Consider the following 20,604-nt stretch of genomic DNA (forward strand, 5'->3'; position numbering starts at 1 on the left):
TTCTGTCTCAAGGGTGATGGGATGGGACAAAGTTTTTGATGTTGGGTCCGGATATTGCTACAACCAAGTATATCATAAGGATTAAAGAAGAAACGCAGATACTTAAATAAACTTCTCAATTAGTTTGGACATCTCCAATAATCATCATGATTTTGGTTAGAGAGAGATACATACATAGGCACATGCGAACAAATTCAATCGAACTACCCCCAACTAGTGGAACCAATGATTCCGTTATATAACATTATAACAAAAGCAGCATGAACCATTTCTGAAGGTTGCTTGACTGAGTTGCAAGATGATGAGCCTGTGGCATGCTTGATTTCAAATGCACAATCGTATATCACTTGGTTTCTTGCAGACAGTCTGAATCTCCCAAGGATTGTCTAGCGAATAAACAGCATGTCAATCATCGTTGTTTACGCAGTCTCTTGCTTTTTCTCAGTGAAAGGGGCTATTTCAAAACCGCTGGCAGAATGGTTGACAAACAGCAAGCAACGATTCATATGGGAGGTTCAATCAGGTTCAGGCTTAGTCTTTAACCTCCGTTCGCTAGAAACATGTTCAAAACTTAAAAGGAATCACAGCTGAAGTACATGAATAGGGTGTATTGTCAAGTTGGCTGCCTAAAAGTAGCAGCACATAAGGCTATAGGAGGCTTCTGGACTCCTAATGAATGTAAATTGACTCTGCAGAGTATCTGTAAAGGTGTTCCTATGATCTGCTCATCATTATGATTAAAACCAAAAAGTGCAAGATATGTAACTGACTTTTGGAGGATTTTACAGTGAAAAGGACTGAAAAGATAAATTATCAACAAATACTATCACCCAATCATATCCCATACTGAAGTGTAGATCACACTTTACATCACCCCCACCATACGAAAATGAGAATGTACCTTTTAGGCATTTGGAAATTGTCATGCTGAAGCCAAATAGCTTACACTCACTATCATGGATCCTATACAGCATAAACTTTGTGGACAAACCACACAGTTGACAGTACTAACGATATTGAAGTGGAAGGCAGCAATTTACAAAGAGGAGATGTGTTTCTTCTACCTCTCACCTGAATTAAGAGGAAAAAGCTGATGACACTCAAACCTACAAAGTAACAAATAGAAACTCGAATTATCTGTCTTAACCAAGAAAACAAAAACTAATGCAGTTACACACATGCAGAAACAGTTGCAATCGTCAAAAGTAAAGAGGGATTGAGCTCAATACCTTCAGGGTTTGAAACAGCTGATTGATTATTAATGTAAATACAAGGGTGCAACTTCTAGCATGTTATAAAGTGGAGGCAGTTACTAAACTGTCATTGGTGATGAAATGACATCCAAAGTTCCCAACAGTCCAAATAAATTTCCTAACCTGCATCACCGCTACAAGCAAAACCTAGCCGAAATAAGTTTACACGAAATGGTCCATACTTTACAGCGTAAACCACAACTTTACTTATGAGTCCATGTTTAAAACCCTGTTTGATGAACCAAGAAACCACTAAATGATGATCAACTAAATCTGCCAAAACAAAATGGGTAATGGAATACGACATTTACACATAATCACAATAATCACACCAAAAATTACTGATTTGCAGATTCGTTTACTAATGAAAGGATAAATTCCTAGGCTGCAAAAAAAATATCAGCTAGTAACCAAAATTAATTGATTTATGGGGACCATTTTGTTCCCATGTGCTCTTGTAAAGCTCTGATTTGGATGACAATAAATTTACCACCTTTTAAATATATATATATATATATAATCCATCAAAGCTAGCTCAATTGGACCACCTGCCATTACACATGTTTGTATTCCTCAAATAACTCAGGCACATCAAAACACACCCAAAAAGCCTTTAGTAATAAAGACAAACTGGCTGCCTCCATCATGTCCACCGAACCATCGCCTAACAATCGCAGACTGGTGCTTTTTCCATTGCCATTTCAAGGCCACATAAATCCCATGCTACAGTTAGCAAACATTCTTCACACTAAGGGCTTCAAGATTACTATTATACACACCGATTTCAACATTCCAAACCAAACAAACTACCGACAATTCACCTTCAAATCTATATCAGATGGCTTGTCCAAAACCATGGCCGATAATGTGAATCTGGACACTGTTAGTTCTGTCATCAACTTCATGAACAAAAGCTACATTCCATCGTTCAGAAATTGCCTGGCTACATTGCTAGAACAGGAGCCTGTGGCATGCTTGATCTCAGATGCACTATGGCACTTCACTCAGTCTGTTGCAGACAGTTTGAAGCTTCCAAGGATCATCTTACGGACCAGCAACATGTCATGCATGCTTGTTTACGCAGCCTTTCCCGTTCTTGATGAAAAGAGTTACTTCAAAACGACTATTCAAGAAGAGCCGATAAAAGATCTAGCACCTATGACAACCAGAGACATAGTAAAGATTATGAATGGAGATTTTGAGGAGGGCAAGCTGGAGTTGATATCCAGCATGATCAAAGAAACAAAGGCAGCTTTAGGGATCATTTGGAACACCTTTAAAGAGCTCGAAGAACCCGAGTTTTTAGCCATATCTGAAAGCTTCCAAGTTCCAAGTTTTCCAATAGGTCCATTTCATAAATATTTTACAGCCTCCTCTAGCAGCTTATTAGAACAAGATCGAAGCTATATGTTATGGCTAGATCGCCAACCAATAAGCTCTGTATTGTACGTGAGTTTTGGGAGTGTAGTTCACATGGGTAAATCAGAGTTTACTAATATGGCTTGGGGGTTGGCAAACAGCAAGCAACGGTTCCTTTGGGTCGTTCGCCCTGCTTCAGTTTCTGACTCTGAATGGCTCGAGTCATTGCCAACAGGATTCATGGAGGAAGTAGGTGAAAGAGGATGCATTATCAAGTGGGCTCCACAACAAGAAGTACTAGCTCATCAGGCGATAGGAGGCTTCTGGACTCATAATGGCTGGAACTCAACTTTGGAGAGTATATGTGAAGGTGTTCCCATGATTTGCTCACCTTGTGCATATGATCAACCGATAAACGCAAGATATGTAACCGATGTTTGGAGGATAGGTGTGATGTTGGATAACATGTCGGAAAGAGAAGAAATTGAAAGAGCAATCAAAAGAGTAATCATCGACAAAGAAGGTATTGAGATGAGACAGAGATCTAAGTCTCTTCAAAAGAAGGTGAACCTTTCTCTGGAAAAAGGTGGTTCCGCAAACCAATCCCTGGATAGCTTAGTTGACTATCTATTCTCCTTATGAAGTCTTAAGATTGCTACTTAACAAGTTTAGTCTCCGTATTAGCAAGACTTGCTTCAAATCTGTAACAGAACTAGAATAAGGATTGAACTTGAAACAAGGTTGTAGCATTTAAAATTTTACTTGCCTTCAATATCCTTATCGGAAGAGACAAATTACAATTAAACGATTCATCTATAGATCAACCATCATTATGTAAAATTAAGCTTTTATATGTATATAACTATATAAGTCGCTTAAAGATCATTGAAAAACTCAAGATACAACTTAACGACCTGAGGGGTGACTGAAACTGTTGGTTGACCAAAAAGGTATGGCATCCCATAAAGTATCCAAGTTTGACCACAAATATGCCTAGCGAATAAGCTTACCAGCACAAATCACAACTTAACCATAAAAGCTCTACCAAACACTGGACTAGCTAATTCTTTAAAGAAAGCTAACAAAGATGTAAGAACTCAAAATAATAGCTAAAACAAACACCCCCTAATGAATACTACAAGTTTAATTAAAACCCTAATTGATGAGCAATAATATCTGGCAATTATTCAAAAAATTAACATAATCGCATCGATTATTAAATGGAAGAAAAAGTGGAAAAATCCATACCTGGGCATGAATGAGAGGAAAAAAATTTGGACCATTTCTCGATTTGTGCGTGTCATCCTTGCGCAGGGGCCATGCTAATCTTCTCTGTATCGTTCCAATTTTATCGGATGTCCCCGAAGGGACGATATGGGTTGCCTCCCGGTGCCTTATAAACCCTTGACAAGACTTCTCTATGACCGATGTGGGAGGAGAACTAAGCATATAATATTAAGTCTATCTATTTCTCGTTATGTTCATTTTTTATTTTTAACAAAAGAAAAAAAAACGCACTTCTTCAATCTTTATCTTGTAACTAGCTTAAAGACCCGGGTAACTACCCAGGTAGTATTATGATAACTAATTATAATAAAAACAGTTGTGATGTAATGTTAAACGTGAAAACACAAATACATCAACAGTCTAGTTATATCATATGATTATATCGTACATATACATCTAGGAATGAAAAAAATATCCGTACCTAATGAGAATCCGATATCCGAACCCAATTTGACCGGGTATGGGGATGTAATTCTATTCCTCAATGGAGATGGTGACGGAGATGAGAAACTATTAATCCCCGGTCCTCATACCCGAACCCGAAAACACTAAATATATTTATTAGAATTAGTTTAAGTTTTTTCTATATATTAAAATAATTTTAAGTTTTGTTTAATACTTTTTATGTTCAAAAAAAGATTCAAACTCTTTGATAAATCCTTTATTAACAAACCTTCTTTAAACCAATATTGATATTGACTAATTTAAAAAACCCTTTTTATCGCAACAATATATGCTATCTTGACGTGATGTATGTGATTTGTTTAAAACATTTTGGAGTGAATATCATACATCCCTTCCTTAAATTCTAAAATAACATATCGTGAAGGAGTGTATGAATCGGGCCAATGGCGTAAACATTTGGACAAATGGAACTAATTTGAGAAAGTATGGGCCCGTCTAACGCTTTAAAAGTATTGAGTATGAGCCCATGGGCTCGAGGAAACTCTTCAATTTGTTTCATAATATATTTTGAGTAATTATAATAATGATCCACATCACGTGATTCCCAAATTCTTGCAAGATCATCGCTAGTGAGAATCCCAGGAACACGTTTTAATGTACTTCTCATTGGATCAAAAACTAGGGTGGGTAGATTAGAAATAACCCAAACAGAACATGGACTTAAAGTCAACGCAGTAATAACAGGAAGTTGCATCTCCTTACCAATGTCATAAACAAAACTCATGATCCCATTAGAAACAATGCAGCTCGCCGGTCACGCTCATCAGATGTCAACTTCCCAGAAGTCAGCCGCTCTTTCAGAAGCGGTTTGATGACTGTCTCAAGAGAGTCCAACAATTCTACTGGATTCGATGATGGTGAATGCTCTGGTGGCAGTCCGTCAGAGATTGTGTGAAGGTGGAAGTTTGGATATGGATTCAAGCGAGAATCAATGTGGACGTGACAACGAAGGAGGTCGTGAGTCAGGGGGATTAAGAGCAATGTGACTTGGACACCCGAGAGACAGAGGAGCTCTGCTCTGCTATATCAAACATCGGATTTATTTGGCTTTGTAGCGGTGACGGAAAGACGATGACGTGAGGGGATTGGATGATGGGTGATGGATCTTCCATTTGACTATTTCTGTGCAATATTGATAGTGAAAAACTACCAACTCATAGTATATAACAACGTTGTCACATAGTCGGACTATAAATAACACTTAAATATTGGTCTTTGTTCTCTTGATATTGGTAGTCTCTTTCTTACAAGACTTCTAGTATAAGTTTATCGTTTAAAGAATACACACACGCTTCAGTATCTAAATTGTGATGCAATCTGATACACAAATTGAATTACAAGTTTTGATACTTGGACATGGACCACATGGTAGACTTTTTCTCCAATCACTAAAATCTTTCTTTGACAATGACTTTCAGTTTGGTTTTCCTTAAACTAATACTGTTTCAATACAATTTTGACCACCCACACAAACACACACAATGACCCCAACTTAGATTATGACACTATACGTGTTGTTCAGCTTATTGATTTGATGTCGTTGATGAGCCGGTTCAAATCCATGAATGAAGATCCATCTTTTGTAATACTTTCAGCTGCTGACTTTGCCAATGCGTTTAATGACTTGATAAAGTCATTTCTCTTTAGGTTAATAAGATTGTTTACTGCCTTTTCAATTATAACTCTATCGTTTGTGTCCTTTATGTCGATTCCAATCTTCCATATCTCACTCACAAACCGACTGTTTACTTGTTGATCCACATAAAATGGCAAACAGATCATTGGTACTTTCTCTACTATGCTCTCCAACGTCGAGTTCCATCCACTGTGAGTGAAGAACCCAACAATTGCAGAATGGGCTAGGACTTCCTCTTGTGGAACCCATTCAGCAAAAAATCCTCTCTTCTTAGTTTCATCCATGAGAACTTTTGGAACTTGATTATCATCGTAATCACCAATGATGGAACCAGGCCGTTTAACCATCAGGAAAGGCTTTCCACTGTTCACTAAACCATGCCAAATTTCAAAGAACTGATCCACAGTCATCATGGCCAAGCTTCCAACACTAACATAAATGACTGATTTTGGGGGTTGCTTGTCAAGCCAGGAGAGACAAGTTCTGTTTTCTTCCCATAGACTATTTGAGACAATGGATTGAGGATCTTGAATTTCTAGTTTAGGTTCGATAGAGAGACGAGACTTGAACAAAGTATGTAACGGGCCTATGCAGTAAGTGTTTGGACAAACGTTGCGCAAGTGAACAAGTATGGATGCATCCAGTTCTTCAAAGGTGTTGATAATGACACCATGAGCTCTAGGTACATATTGAGCTTCCTTCATTATGATTTGCATGGTATGATTAGTAAGGTTATCACGACGATAAAAGTCTGGAAGATCACGACGCCTTAGAAACGCTTCTGTGCCTGGAACATTCTTTACTGGGACATCCAAGTCATCACCTGAGTCAATTTAACACATGAACATTACTTGCATAGACTTATATAGTTATATGTGTGAAATAATGACAGTAACATAGATAATAGGTTAATTAAAAGGGGTATGATTCCAACATATTCATACCATTTTCACATAATAACAAAATGCAAATGGTATAGTTATATTGAAAAGGAGAATTAAGATGTATATAAAGAGACAGAGAATAAATGAAAGTTACGTATATGATTATGTAGTATTTGGTTTGTTAATGTGGGAATAAAAGTTAATGGGTATGAATTGAAACCCATAAAATTGAGGTTCGATTCTTTAAACCCATCAAAGGGGTGGGATTGAATTTCATGTTGGAACCACGTTAGTGTGACCGTCACTGATCATGTATCATTCCTGATATGATAATTGACAATAACTGAAATCCCTATGTCTAGGTAAATATATGATGGGCGTATTTACTCTTAAAGACGTAGTATAGGGTTTCCTATTAGGTGATTGTAACTAAGAGGACTAATGATACACACATTAAACACCACAGGGGTTGAATGTGTAATTACTAAAGGGTGGTAAGTGTAATTACTCTCATTATAAATAGAGGGTAATTAACCCTAAGTTAAGGTTAATCCCAACACATAATAAACCCTAAAATTCGTGTGTGTATTCCTCTCTAATTCGTGCATCATGTTCCAGCTGAATTTATCATCCCATTATTACTCAATCACCTTGTTATGGGAACCCGAAATCAATAGCAATTATGCTTTAATGTTCTTACAGGTTCCACAGGACGATTGGGATGTTTTATCACTCCAATCGAATCATGTTTATTCCAACATTTCATTGATGATTTAAGTATTACTCATACTTTTCCTTTATCAAACATATACCCATAGTCCCATAAGGCCATAATGAAACCAGACTAAAAACCAAACTCACCGCAATGAAAATGACTTGTGAACAAACGGCTGCTTCAGCATTTGGCAAAAAGTCAAATTTATCAATATTGCGAGTAAATCCCTAACTTATTTAATATAGTTAAAGACACTATTTGTATTTTTCTTTGTAAACGAAACGAAGTTACAAGATAAAAGCTTAAACTTGAGCTATGGATGACAAATTGATATGGTCTTTATAACAATGGGCTTTTGATTTGGGTTCAACTCCTGCTCTCTTTATATTTGTTGGCGTAGGTATTTTTGGAACTCTGAGTATTTATCTTAGACATTCAGGTAGTTTAAGATTAATTAAGAGTAAAAGTAATACAATTTGTCTTTTAAAAAAATAGAAACTTAAGAGTTAATTCAAAGTTCATCTCATCTACTACTAATATTCAAGATTATCTTATTCAAATAAAAAAGGAGAATGCAATACGTATAGTACGTACGTAAGAGGCAAAAATATACGAGTATTATATGTAAGTTAGCTCACCGTTGAAAGGAACTTCCCCAGCTTCAATCAGCTTAGGAAGGCACAAATAAGTCCAAAGTGCACACGGACTCACAGTTTCAAAATATATCAAAGGAATCCCAATCTCTTCGGCAACATCAAGGGCAAACGAGAACGATGCATCCGGTATTATGACTGTGACCGGACACTCGGACTTAGAACTAAAACATCCAGAAACCATCATGTCTCTAAAAGCTGGTACGGTCACATTTTTCATGCCTTCAAACATTTCCATAAACCGTTCAGCTGAACGAGGGTGGTCTTCAGGAAGCCCGTCCGAGATAGCCTCGAAACGGAAGTTAGTGTAACGACTGAACCTTGACACGACGTTGGTGTGAAGGAGGAGATTGCGTTGTATGTGCTCGGTGTTTAGGACAGTTACGGAGATGTTTGAGATACAAAGCAATTCTGCTAGTTTTAGTGTACAATTCACAGGGCCTTGCATTGGTATAGGAAATAGCAGCACATGAGGAGTAGTAGTAGACATTTTATTTTATTTTTGGTGTTTGGAGTGACCTTCAATGACTTTTATGGTTTTTGGATTATGCTTTACCAATGACCACTGTTTGATTTATATAATACCGAATGAAAGGATTTATAAAGGTGATGTTTGTTTTTTAATTCTTGATTTTTTAAATTCCAAATCAGAGAAAAGATATGGTAGAATCAGCAGATTTCATTATGAATGTTTTTATTTTTGACTTTGTCTTTTTCTTTGTTTGTTTGGTAACACCAGCTTCATTAAAGGGGAGGTGAGACGTAAATAGTTATGCCCTTATCCGAGGAAACTATAAGAGTGCTTCCAACATAGCTTCGTAAAAAATGTATGACTAAATACCAATGAGGTTATCATAAAACTTCTATCATACATTCATATGTTTAATTGCAAATAAAATACCGTGAAGATAAAAAGAGGCCGGAGTCCAAAAAAACTTCAACAAGATTATGTACGTGAGAAAATATAAGTATGAAACTTCTATCATATGTTTACTTGCAACTGAATGAAATACACAAAACTTCTGTCTTATGTTACTTACTTAATCAATAATATGCTACTTATTTAATTTCCCTTTAAAAATAGTATGCTATTACTTAACTAATAAATTTCGATGCGTTAAATTCGCTAAAAGATTAGTTGTGTTTCATTTTTATTTTTTTTTAGTTTTAGAATTCTTGTACTCTAATATCTAGCGGCTTGTTAGATGATGTAATATTGTATTATACTCTCCTGTTCAAAAAAAATAAATTTTGATGCGAGACACGAAAATCCAAATCATCAGATAACCAACTCACCTTGAATATAAGTTCACTAATTATTACTACTATATCATTAATGGCGAGGGTTATGAACAGTGCCACGTGCCACGTGGCGTTGTTCTATTGGTCTTACCTGTATCTTGCGTTTTTCTCAGATTTTGCCATATCAGATTCCGTTAAGGTTATTTTTTGTTCGGTTTTTCTTGGTTTCCTACATAGTTTTTTTTGCTTTTGTGTTTTCTTTTGATTGGTCCACCTATACCCTGCGTTTTTTTGGATTTTGCTATATCGGATCCCGTTAAGGTTATTTTTCTTTCGGTTTTTGTTGGTTTATTACATAGTTTTTTTGCTTTTGTGTTTTCGTTCTATTGGTTCATCGTATACCCCCCATCACTATTTAGATTTTGTCATTTTGGATCCCGTTTGGGGTTTTTTCTTGGTGTTCATCATAGTTTTTTGGCTTTTGTGTTCTGAATTAATATATTGGAAACTTTTACACAAAATTTAATTTTTTCTTTGTTATTTCTATTTTCGTTAAGGTTATTTATCTTTTGGTTTTTCTTGGTTTTTTGATACCTTTTTTTGCTTATATGATCTCTTTTATTGGTTCATCATATACCCCGCATCACTATTTAAATTCTGACATTATGGATCCCATTTTGAGTTTTTTCTTTCGACGCTTATGAACAGTGTCACGCCACGTGGCACTGTTCAATTGGTCCACCTATACCCTATGTTTTTATTCCAATTTTGCCATATTGGATTTAGTTTGAGTTTTTATTCTTTCGGTTTTTCTTGGTTTCTTCCACAATTTTTTTGCTTTTGTGTTCTTTTCCATTGTTTCATTTTATACCCCGCATCACTATTTACATTTTACCATATCGTATCCCGTTTGAAGTTTTTCTTTCGATATTTTTATAGTTTTTTTGCTTTTTTGTTATTAAGCATGAGGCTAATGAACAGTATTGGTCCACCTACATCCCGCGTTTCACTCGAATTTTGTTATATCGGATTCCGTCCGAACTTTTTTTCCTTTTGGTTTTTCTTGGTTTCTTGCACAAATATTTTTTTCTTTTGTGTTATTTTTTACTGGTATATCTTATACCATGCATCACTATTTAGATTTTGCCATAAAATATTCTGTTTGGAATTTTTTCTTTCGGAATTTTTCATAGTTTTTTTGATTTTGTGTTCTCCACTAATATATTGAAAACTTTTACTCGACATTCAGTAATTTTTTTGGCTTTTTCTGTACAACAAATATTAGACATATATATTTGGTAAATGAGATAATAAACAAAAAAATGATTTAGTTCAGCTGGACTTGGACTCCACTTATGATGTAAAGGTTGTGGGTTCGAGTCCTGCCACCACTCTTTAATTTTTTTCCCAATCTTTTTAGATAATACATTTTCAACCCTTTAAACTTTACATATATAACCCTGACCTTTTTACATTTGATGATTTGGTGTATTAGTTTAGTTCACTTTGTTGAATTTTTTTTTTTTTTTTTGCTTTCAAACTTTTTTGTTTCGAAATTCTTTATATTTTTTTAGAACTTTTTGATTTATTTGTTTTCCAATTATTATTTGTTTTCATAAATTTTTTTTTGCAATTAGACACATATTTCCACCATTAACCGATTTTCTTACATCTAAAAACTTTCTGGTAAGTACCACAACATGCTTTAAACACCGACGCCGCCCTTCCTGGTAAGTACCACAACATGTTTCAAACACCGACACCACCCTTCCTGATAAGTACCACAACATGCTTTAAACACCGACGCCGCCTAACGGGCGGCACCAGAACTTTCTAGTTTCCCGCTATATCTACAAACTCCCATTATACTTCATATATGCAAAAGATAATGATACACATATCTATATACCCAAAAATAAGTCTTTACATGATATCTATGTATATATAACTAAATATCTTAGTATACATATTTCCTTTTACAATCTTATTAATGTATGCTATGTAGTATGTAACGATAAGATGTTCTCACATCTCTTGATATTGTTTTCCCATAATCGCATTTGTTTTTTAGGTTCTTAGCTAGTTAGCTTTGAACATGTGCCCCTCAGGCCTCAGCTCTATTTTATGTTACATTCTTTAACTTTTAATTTAGAAGGAAAGCTATCAATTTAATTTGAATAAGTATTTTCATTAAATAGTGTGTCAAACAAAACATATTATATTTTCTAATGGAAATGATATATATGATGCATTGTCATACTCTACCTATAGCAAGTACAAATAGTTAATCTATAGTCCACGAATGAGTTATGCATATAAAAGTAAAGTATTCGCGCAATGCGGCGACGGTGACGACGAAGAGTGGTGGTGGCTACGGTGGCGGCTACGGTGGCGGGTAACAAAGTGGTTATTAATGTAAGGGTAATTGGTGTAAACGGATGTAGTGTAGTTATTATAAGGGTCAAATGATGTGTGTTGTAAATAATTTTATTAAGAGTATTATTGGTAATATCTAAATTAGTGAAAATTGGAGGTAAATAGTTTGGATAGATATGGTTGAAAAATATTTTAATGATATTTTTGGTAGATGTAGCATGTGAGTTGAGAATGTGTTGAAAATTAAGAATAATTTAAATATTTTATAGGCAGAAAACTAAAAATGAGAGGAGAAATAATTTGTTTTATAAAAATGTATGTATAACTCATATATGAAAATTTGTGCTTATATATTTATTGCTCATATAGTCATATGCTCTCCATTTTCTAAACACAAGTGAAGTAATCTTTTTATTTTTATATTAAAACAACACTAATATAACTTTTTGTTTTGTGTTATTTTATCAAGTTTGAAAGTCTTGCTTATTATATTAAAAGTTACAAATAAAAGAGACGGTCGCTCAAATAATGGAACCAAATATCTTATCATATGAAATTATGAGTATATTATTATATTAAAATTATAGTTTGTTCTTGGGATTTAGCCCAACTGAACATTTAATGTCTCTTATTTCTTTCAGCCAAATGTTGGTCACGGGTTTGAAACCTTTGAAATACATATTGGGAAGTCTTTGCCAATGAGGTAAGGTATGAGGGTTTTCTCTAGCATTTAGTTGGTTTTCTCTAGAACGGTAATGGGACTTCTACCGCTAGTCATGCCCTCGGATTGACTGTGCTGGTGATATGGTTGATCTCTACCAGACGATTAAGAGAGAATGCCGCTGAATCCAATAATCATTGCTGTTTTAAAAAAAAAATTATAGTATCATGTTAAATGTTAAAAAAACGATACACTTAGATTAACTAAATTACTTTTAGTGAATTAAATTAACATCAACTCTTAATATTAAATTACACAATCATTTTCTTATAATGTAAAATATATTTACACTTCAATCAAACATTTTTACATTAATTAAGTACATCATTTGACAACACCATCATTATCATCATCCACCACTATCGTTATATCGTCGTATTACGTAAGTACTGTAGTAGTTGTAACTAATAATTCATTGTATAAAAAGTGTTTTGACATTATGTGATAATGACCAACAATAATTTTCTCGTTCGGTTTATTTATTAAAGATAAATTTTGATTATATGTGTCCAACTATCCATCCTACGTCATCATAAGATATCCGTAATTATGTCGTTATTAGAAACTTATAACTTGTACCCTTGAGATAGTCAAATACTCAAACAGTCTTCATTCTATATGAACTCATCACCAACGAATTTCGCTTGAGCACCATTTCTTTGTAAAAGATCCGTAGTTGTTAACATCATTCACACAAAAGAAAGTTACATACACATTAGACTGAATTCACTTTTTCACTTCAACAATACCAAAAGTTGTAAATTGGATTTTACAAAATCCCAAATAATACTGCATAATACTAGCGAAATACAGTACTCATCAATAAGGAAAGGAAAATAAAGAAATAAACTCGCCACATAACCGTTCCTAGCATCACCACACCACAATTGACATAGAACAGAAGTGAATAAATAAAACCCCAATCGAATTTGACAAAATTTTATTAATAATTACAACGTAAAAAGGAATGAAACTCAAGCTCAACACGATAAGGTAAAAACTATGATCATTAACTTTCTTGAGTTTTGTATTCACACATTGATTTTTTATTTTTTATTTTTTGGGTAAATCACACATTGATTTTGAATAAGTCTCGAACTACCAATCTTTTATTGTTGGGTCACATCGACCCTAATTGGTCAAAGGCGTACTGTTTAATTCAATCTTAAATTATACTGTATTCATTAAAAAAAATCAAGCATTCATGTAATTATATTATACTGTATATTCATATGTACGTAACTAGCTGATAGAGTTTTGATTTCCTAGTCTAGTACAAGATTTTATAGGAATAAATAAATCATTTTAAAATGTAAATGAAATGATATGTAAAATCCAGTGCGACTGGTCAATGTTTTAAAAGAAATAATATTATACTAAGTATTTGGTATACCGAAACAATGACTTTCATAGAATTTAGGATAGTTTTTTTTTTTTAATCATATTCTGATTTGCTCCAAATATGATCCAACGGTTAATAAAATATGGTGGCAATTTTCAATTTGATTGGAACTATTTAGTGGCATGCATTTTTCTTCATCGGAAGATTAATTATATGCTCATACTTTCAAAAAAATTTGATCATAAAACTTTAATTATTTATTTATTTATTTTTATCTCTTAATTTTTTATTTTTAAAAAGTTATTTACTTAAAACTAATAAAAAAACCTTCAACTTATTGAAGAAATCTTCGGATGAATATTAATTAGACTAATTGCGAAACAAAAAGCGTCATAGTACTCACAAACTTTCAATGAAGATTTCTCAACTAAAGTGTAGTGAGAAAATTCAAAAATTAGCTATAGGATTATGCAGGATTGAAAGATAACCATATTATATCAGTAAATACTGAATAGATCAATGTAAATAAAGCATGTTACTTCGTGATCGTTAGCTTCCCATGGAGATATGATATGTGTTATGTTTTCGAAGTTTTGTGATACTATGGTTGCGTTAATTAAGTTGTGTAAAATGTTTTCAAATTTTCCGTTTTCAAATGAAAAGGGTTAAACAAATGAGAATTTGAGAACGCGTATTAAAAATTTTATTTTCATTTTCCATATGTTCAATGGGTGAGGGAATGGGGGCGGGAGGCGGAGATGAGTGGGTAAATCAGTGGCGGAACCAGAATTGAAAAAGACGGTTAACACAATTTTATTTATCGTTGTCCTTATATTGACGTAAACTAACGATATCAACTAATTTGTTTCGATTTTAGCAATTTTTAGGTTTTTTAGCTATTTTTATAGATTTTTGATAGTTTTTGGCACTTTGGTAGTTTTTATTTTATCATTTACTTGCACAAGTACGTCTTTATAAGTTTTATTATTCGGATAATCTTTCGAAAGTTTAGAATTAGTTACATTGACGGGTATCCCATATTTGTTTGACACGTAACACCAATAAAGAATAAATCATTTTTTCAGAAAAATTGCACTACATGAATTTAATGGACCCGTAGGGCCCCTAGCTTGGGTGTAGTTCTGCCTTTTGGGTAAATGTAAATTGGAGTTTTTAAATTTTGGAAAATGGAAATGTGGAAAACAAAGAAAGATGTTTTCAATTATTCATTGAAAAATAAAAGACATTGTATTTTGTTTTTTTTTTTCTTTTAAATTTCGATCATTTGAATACAATTTTTTGTTTTTCATGTTTCATTGAAAGACAATGAGTGTTTCACCACCAAATGTGTGTTAATATTTTTTTCATTTCAAACTATTCGTTCAGGATCAATGAAGATTTTTTCACTCAAGCCGAATGAAAATTAATTTCACATTTTCTGAAGATAAATGAAAATTAACTTGACTGAAATTAAAAATTGAAGATTTCTTCACCGATTGAACATGTAGATCAAAAGATATAGGTAAATGTTTCTTCACCATTTAAAAAAAAAAGATTTCTTACTTGAGTTGAGGTAATTTTCAAATGAAGATTAAACGAATGTGTAGATATTAAGTTTAACTCTTTTTTTTCTGACCAATTGATCAGAAATAAAATAACAATATAAACAAGGACGGATCTATCATGGGAACAGCGGGGTCAGCTGCTCCCACTCCAATTTTAGTACAATGTAATTTTTTAAATTTAAATGGTATATGTGTAAATTTTTCTCAAAATAATAATTTTAGAATAAAAAAACTTTAGCTGTTTTAATTTTTAATAATTATAATAATTATGTTGAAAAGATATATATATATATATATATATATATATAAAAGCTAAATAATTCATAAAAGATTATATTTTTTTTGGGTTTCTCGCATTATGATTGAATAAGGTTTCATTTAATAAGACCTTGTCTGACACGTATAATCTTTATTTATTCAAAACAACTGGTATTTTTTAAATATGACTATATGAGTATTACACACGGTATAAGGACTCTGAGGGTCCATTTTCTATTCCTGAGCTATGTTCTGATTTTTTTACAATCTCGAATACGACTTTTATAAGTAAGACAAACATCTTATAAAATTGCCCCTCGTAAAAAAAATTCTGACTCCGTCTCTAAATATAAACGGACTGAAACTGACGAAATAAAATAAATGACCCTTATTTATATTCTCTGATGGTCAAAAATTACAATGGTAAACTTTGATCCATGCCATAATACTACACATCGATATTCCATGTACTCAAAGATGTTTAAAATAAAACCTTCAAGGGGCTAGTTTGTGAAAGCCTAGTCCATCTTAATAGGCCACTTGCTCAACAAAATGTCAACATAAAGTCCATCTCGATATCCTTTCGTAAATTGTCGAACAAATTTCATCAATATAACGCTGGTGGTTGATAAGCTTTATGATCAGTTTACTTTACACTGCATGAGAACCTCAACTAGAGATAAAAGTAGCACTTTATAAAATGTGATTTATTTTGGAAGAAAGTTATTCAAGATCTTCGAAACAAAAGGAATATACGTGTCCAAAATACTCATCAGTCAATCTTTTATTTTTGACAATTTTATATTTTGATTAAATTAAATAATTGAATGTAAAGCAGTATGGTTGGATCAGTAGTAAACACCTTTGTCTCTGGAGACAGAGGTCATGGGTTCGATCCTCATCTCATGCAAAGGTTGGAGGGCCTTTTCTACCATTTAGGTAGAGACTGGAAGCAGCCTCTCTACTTAGGTAGAGGTAAGGTCTGCCTACATCTTAACCTCCCCCATATACTGTCGAGGTATTGGGGCTCAAAACCCGCGGAAGGCGACACTGGGCAGTTACTTACATACTATTAAATAATTGAACGTACAGTCATAAGAAGTTAACCGATCTCCTAGCAAATTTCATCATTCAGTTAACCGAGTAAAACCTTTTTAAACGAACATTTAAAAAACAATAACTTGTAAAACTCTAAAGTTTTCAACCATATGATATTCAAACAATTTATTTGTCATAAAATCAAATAAATTTTCATATGCCACTAAGCCACTTAATATATATTTTCATGGATCCACTAGCCCACTATATGATTATAACTTTGGATGTGCGCAAGGCCCAGCCCATGTTGTGTAGAGTCCGACTTGAAAACTTGAGTTAAACAAACACCTGGACTTTGTGGATTGACTATCGAGATAAAGCTAAATATCCAAGGAACATTCTCCCCACTCTAGAGAGCCATCGAAGATTTTAGAAGAAGTGAGTGACCCTGCTTTCAAAACTTCAAGACAATCCTAGAAACCGCCACATCATTCTTTCCTCTCCCTATAAATAACTTCCTTTCATCTCTATCCCCCGCATCACACAAGATAATCAGAAGATATAAACAAAAACAGCTATCAAAAAAAGGAAAATTAAATATGTCGATCATTCCAAGCTTCTTAAGCGGCAGGAGGAGCAACGTGTTCGACCCATTCTCTCTTGACATATGGGACCCTTTCCAGGGCATGTCAAGCGCCCTCAGCAACCTCCCTGAATCCTCAAGGGAAACCGCAGCCATCGCAAACGCGAGAATCGACTGGAAAGAGACCCCCGAAGCTCATATTTTTCAGGCGGATGTACCCGGGCTGAAGAAGGAAGAAGTTAAGGTGGAGGTTGAAGATGGAAGTGTGTTGCAGATTAGCGGTGAGAGGAGCAAGGAAAGTGAAGAGAAGAATGACAAGTGGCATCGGGTTGAAAGGAGCTCCGGCAAGTTTTTCAGGAGGTTCAGGTTGCCTGAAAATGCGAAATTGGACCAAGTGCAGGCTACCATGGAGAACGGTGTGCTGACGGTCACCGTGCCCAAGGCGGAAGAGAAGAAGCCGGAAGTGAAGTCTATTGATATATCCGGTTAAAGGTTCATGGATCGGCGGGCGTTTTGAATATGGTTTTATATAATGTAATGAGATCCTGAAGTTTAATGTTTATGTGGATGGGTTGTGTATGGTTTGTATGTATGTTTTTGTGGTTAGTTGCCCTTAAATAAATAAATAGAAAACTTTGTTGTACTAGTCAAGAGACAAGAAAAAGAACTTCTACTTAATTTTTTTGAACATGTACTGTAATTTTTAAATCTGGGCTAGTATGCAACCTAGTCGGGGAAATCAGGCAAAAAAAAGAAGAAAATAAAAATAAAAATTACATGTGTTATTGTGTGACAACGATTGATCTAAACATGAGCATCAACCCTCTTCCATTTACTAATATATATCACCCCATCCTTTTAAAGCTGCAGCACTGCACGACTTTTTAATTTACCCCGACAATCAATCCCTATGTGCATCCTTCATTTTTTTTTTTATTTTGGTTCCAAACATCGGGTTTGTCGGGTGACAAGGAACCATATATATGTCTCTCTGAAAGCTACCGATGAAGATTATTCCACATTTCTACTACGAATGATTGACTTTGTCGGCGTGTTGTGCGTGGTGATTAAGCTATTGGTATGTTACGTGGTATATATGTGCTCTATGCCATCTATCTTCAAGGCGTGCCGTGGCTCAAGATTTTTTTAATTTCGGTTTTGGGAAAGTATATAATATATTATTTTTCAACTCCTTAAATATTATAAGTTTTAATCATGATTTTTCGGATATTAAAACTTAAAAGGAATAAAGGTGAAGAAAAAAAATCAAAAATATTGTTGGAAAACACCCAATCAAGGTGCAACATGACATACATGTCAAGCAATGAAACATCTTCCAGAGGGAACAATTTGTACAATAAACCAACAAATACCCGTAAAAAAAACCTGAACAGATAAAGATGTGACAAAATCCACAAGATGATCTAGAATGACTAACATATGTTTAAATATATGATAGAACTACAAGTTATATGCAAGACAAATTCTTATAAATCATGTTCTGTTAGTGAAAAATAGAGAAAAAAAAATCTAAAATGTTATATAATTGTTTATCCACTAACTAAACCAATAAAAATGTTGATTTCAAATCACACAAATTGCGTTTCGCTATCATGACTTTGTGATAACATTATTAGTATCAAAAATAATATTGGATTTTACCGGATATTACGTGTTTAATTATTAGGTTAATATTGAAAACACTATGTCATAAACAATATGTTAAATTACTAATTTTCTATAAAGATAAAATCAAACATTCAATACACATTTATATAATCGATCTTTATAAATACTACCAATCATATTTTTCTATTTTTTTAAGTTAGACTTAAATGATGTCATTAATATATTTAGTACTAACTATACTAATAAATGTTATCCAAATCCAAATATAACTATATAAGTTTATCCATATATTGGACTCGATATTTATAGTTATTTGAAATATATCCAATTTTTATCTTAAATTTTAATATAGTCCATATGTTCAACATAAATAAAATTAATAAATTTCGTCCATGTTCTGATATTACATTGTTTTTTTACTTTAATTTTAATTAAATTATTTACTATTTTTTTTATTAATTTGATAATAATTATCTTTTGTTTAATGAGATTATTTATTATATTATGTTCATTTTTATGAAAAATATTAATAATATTATATTTAATAATAAAAAAGATTTTTATAATATATAAATATTTATGTTTTATGCTTTGACATATCTGATGTACATATCATATATACATTAACTACACATTTATTGTTTGTATCAGTGTAATCGGATGTATCTTGTGATCGACACATGTCATAATATTTAAGCGATAAGTGTCTTTTTTTATTCACTAAAATTTAAGAAAATAAAGTTTTAAATATGTATATACGAGTAATAGTTACCTTATCATATTATAATTAGTATAAATAATATTTTATGTTATGTTATGTATTTACTTACCATATAATTTTATTTAGTAAACATTTATAAATATCCTAATCCTAAATCAAGTATATACATGCAAATGTTAGTTTTCATAAAACATTAATTTATATTATGATTTCAAAAGCTAGATTCCATAAAAGATTTTATATACTTAGTTTTTTTAGTTGTATAGCTACTAGCTAATTAACCCGCATATTATGCGGACAACTGATAAAGATTGAATTTTTTAATATATAACACGATAAACGTATTTAACTTTTTATTATGTTGAACACCTATATTGTATGTTTTGATATAACATACATCTAACTCAAAAATACTATTACAATAATCAATTTTGATTTACAAATTTGTTCATATTTTGATAGAAACCTTTCTGGTTATCTACCAAAAAATATCTTAAAATAAGTTTTTTTTTTATTTTGTTCACTTTTATTTTTTTTATGGGGATGTCATAAAAATATCAAAATCATGCATTAACATGTTATGAAAGTTTCTTTTAAAGTAAAAATGACACATCTTAATTTTGTTTTATTAATATAAGAGATAACTATTTACATTGAGGAGTTATATGAGTGACACGTAACGTAATTCTTCGTCGACATGTGTATTTTTATCAATTTAATACCTAAAATATGTTTTGAGTTTTAGATTGATAATCTTTCACTAATATAAATTTGATATACAATATTTAAAAATATATATATATATATATGTGAGGTCTAATCAAACAATGTTTCTAATTGTATTTATTAATTAAATTACTTAATATTATTTAATTAA

At 32.8% G+C, this 20,604-nt stretch overlaps 3 protein-coding genes, 1 long non-coding RNA gene and 1 other non-coding gene across 5 annotated transcripts; 2 read left to right on the top strand and 3 right to left on the bottom strand.

Annotated features, from left to right (window-relative positions):
• Window positions 1-99: 99 nt before the first annotated feature.
• LOC122605448 lies at window positions 100-4,040 on the bottom strand. Its single transcript, XR_006324619.1, has 3 exons — window positions 3,861-4,040; window positions 1,230-1,387; window positions 100-1,106 (listed from the first exon to the last, which is right to left on the bottom strand). It is a non-coding gene; the product is annotated as an uncharacterized LOC122605448 (long non-coding RNA).
• LOC122605446 (UDP-glycosyltransferase 76C2-like) lies at window positions 1,812-3,452 on the top strand. The gene has a single exon (XM_043778398.1). The coding sequence runs from the start codon at window positions 1,899-1,901 to the stop codon at window positions 3,252-3,254; it is 1,356 nt and encodes a 451-aa protein (XP_043634333.1). The 5' UTR covers window positions 1,812-1,898; the 3' UTR covers window positions 3,255-3,452.
• On the bottom strand, window positions 3,881-3,983 carry LOC122606359. The gene has a single exon (XR_006324873.1). It is a non-coding gene; the product is annotated as a U6 spliceosomal RNA (small nuclear RNA).
• Window positions 4,041-5,684: 1,644 nt separating the features above from the next.
• LOC122606320 (7-deoxyloganetic acid glucosyltransferase-like) lies at window positions 5,685-8,779 on the bottom strand. The gene is made up of 2 exons (XM_043779276.1): window positions 8,238-8,779; window positions 5,685-6,823 (listed from the first exon to the last, which is right to left on the bottom strand). Exons 1-2 carry the CDS (start codon window positions 8,740-8,742, stop codon window positions 5,883-5,885), a joined length of 1,446 nt encoding a protein of 481 aa, XP_043635211.1. The 5' UTR covers window positions 8,743-8,779; the 3' UTR covers window positions 5,685-5,882.
• An 8,427-nt stretch (window positions 8,780-17,206) lies between these two features.
• LOC122603653 (18.1 kDa class I heat shock protein-like) lies at window positions 17,207-18,020 on the top strand. The gene has a single exon (XM_043776420.1). It carries the CDS (start codon window positions 17,394-17,396, stop codon window positions 17,865-17,867), a length of 474 nt encoding a protein of 157 aa, XP_043632355.1. The 5' UTR covers window positions 17,207-17,393; the 3' UTR covers window positions 17,868-18,020.
• The last annotated feature ends 2,584 nt before the right edge of the window (window positions 18,021-20,604 follow it).

Source organism: Erigeron canadensis, chromosome 6, assembly GCF_010389155.1.
Source record: "Erigeron canadensis isolate Cc75 chromosome 6, C_canadensis_v1, whole genome shotgun sequence".
Lineage (NCBI taxonomy): Eukaryota > Viridiplantae > Streptophyta > Magnoliopsida > Asterales > Asteraceae > Erigeron > Erigeron canadensis.

What these genes read in the sequence shown, in the direction of transcription:
- LOC122605446 (XM_043778398.1), top strand. Translation starts at nt 1,899, where the DNA reads ATGTCCACCGAACCATCGCCTAACAATCGCAGACTGGTGCTTTTTCCA.
- LOC122606320 (XM_043779276.1), bottom strand. Translation starts at nt 8,742, where the DNA reads ATGTCTACTACTACTCCTCATGTGCTGCTATTTCCTATACCAATGCAA. An exon ending in TGGGGAAGTTCCTTTCAACG is followed by an intron (nt 6,824 to 8,237) that starts GTGAGCTAACTT and finishes AAATTGACTCAG; the next exon opens with GTGATGACTTGGATGTCCCA.
- LOC122603653 (XM_043776420.1), top strand. Translation starts at nt 17,394, where the DNA reads ATGTCGATCATTCCAAGCTTCTTAAGCGGCAGGAGGAGCAACGTGTTC.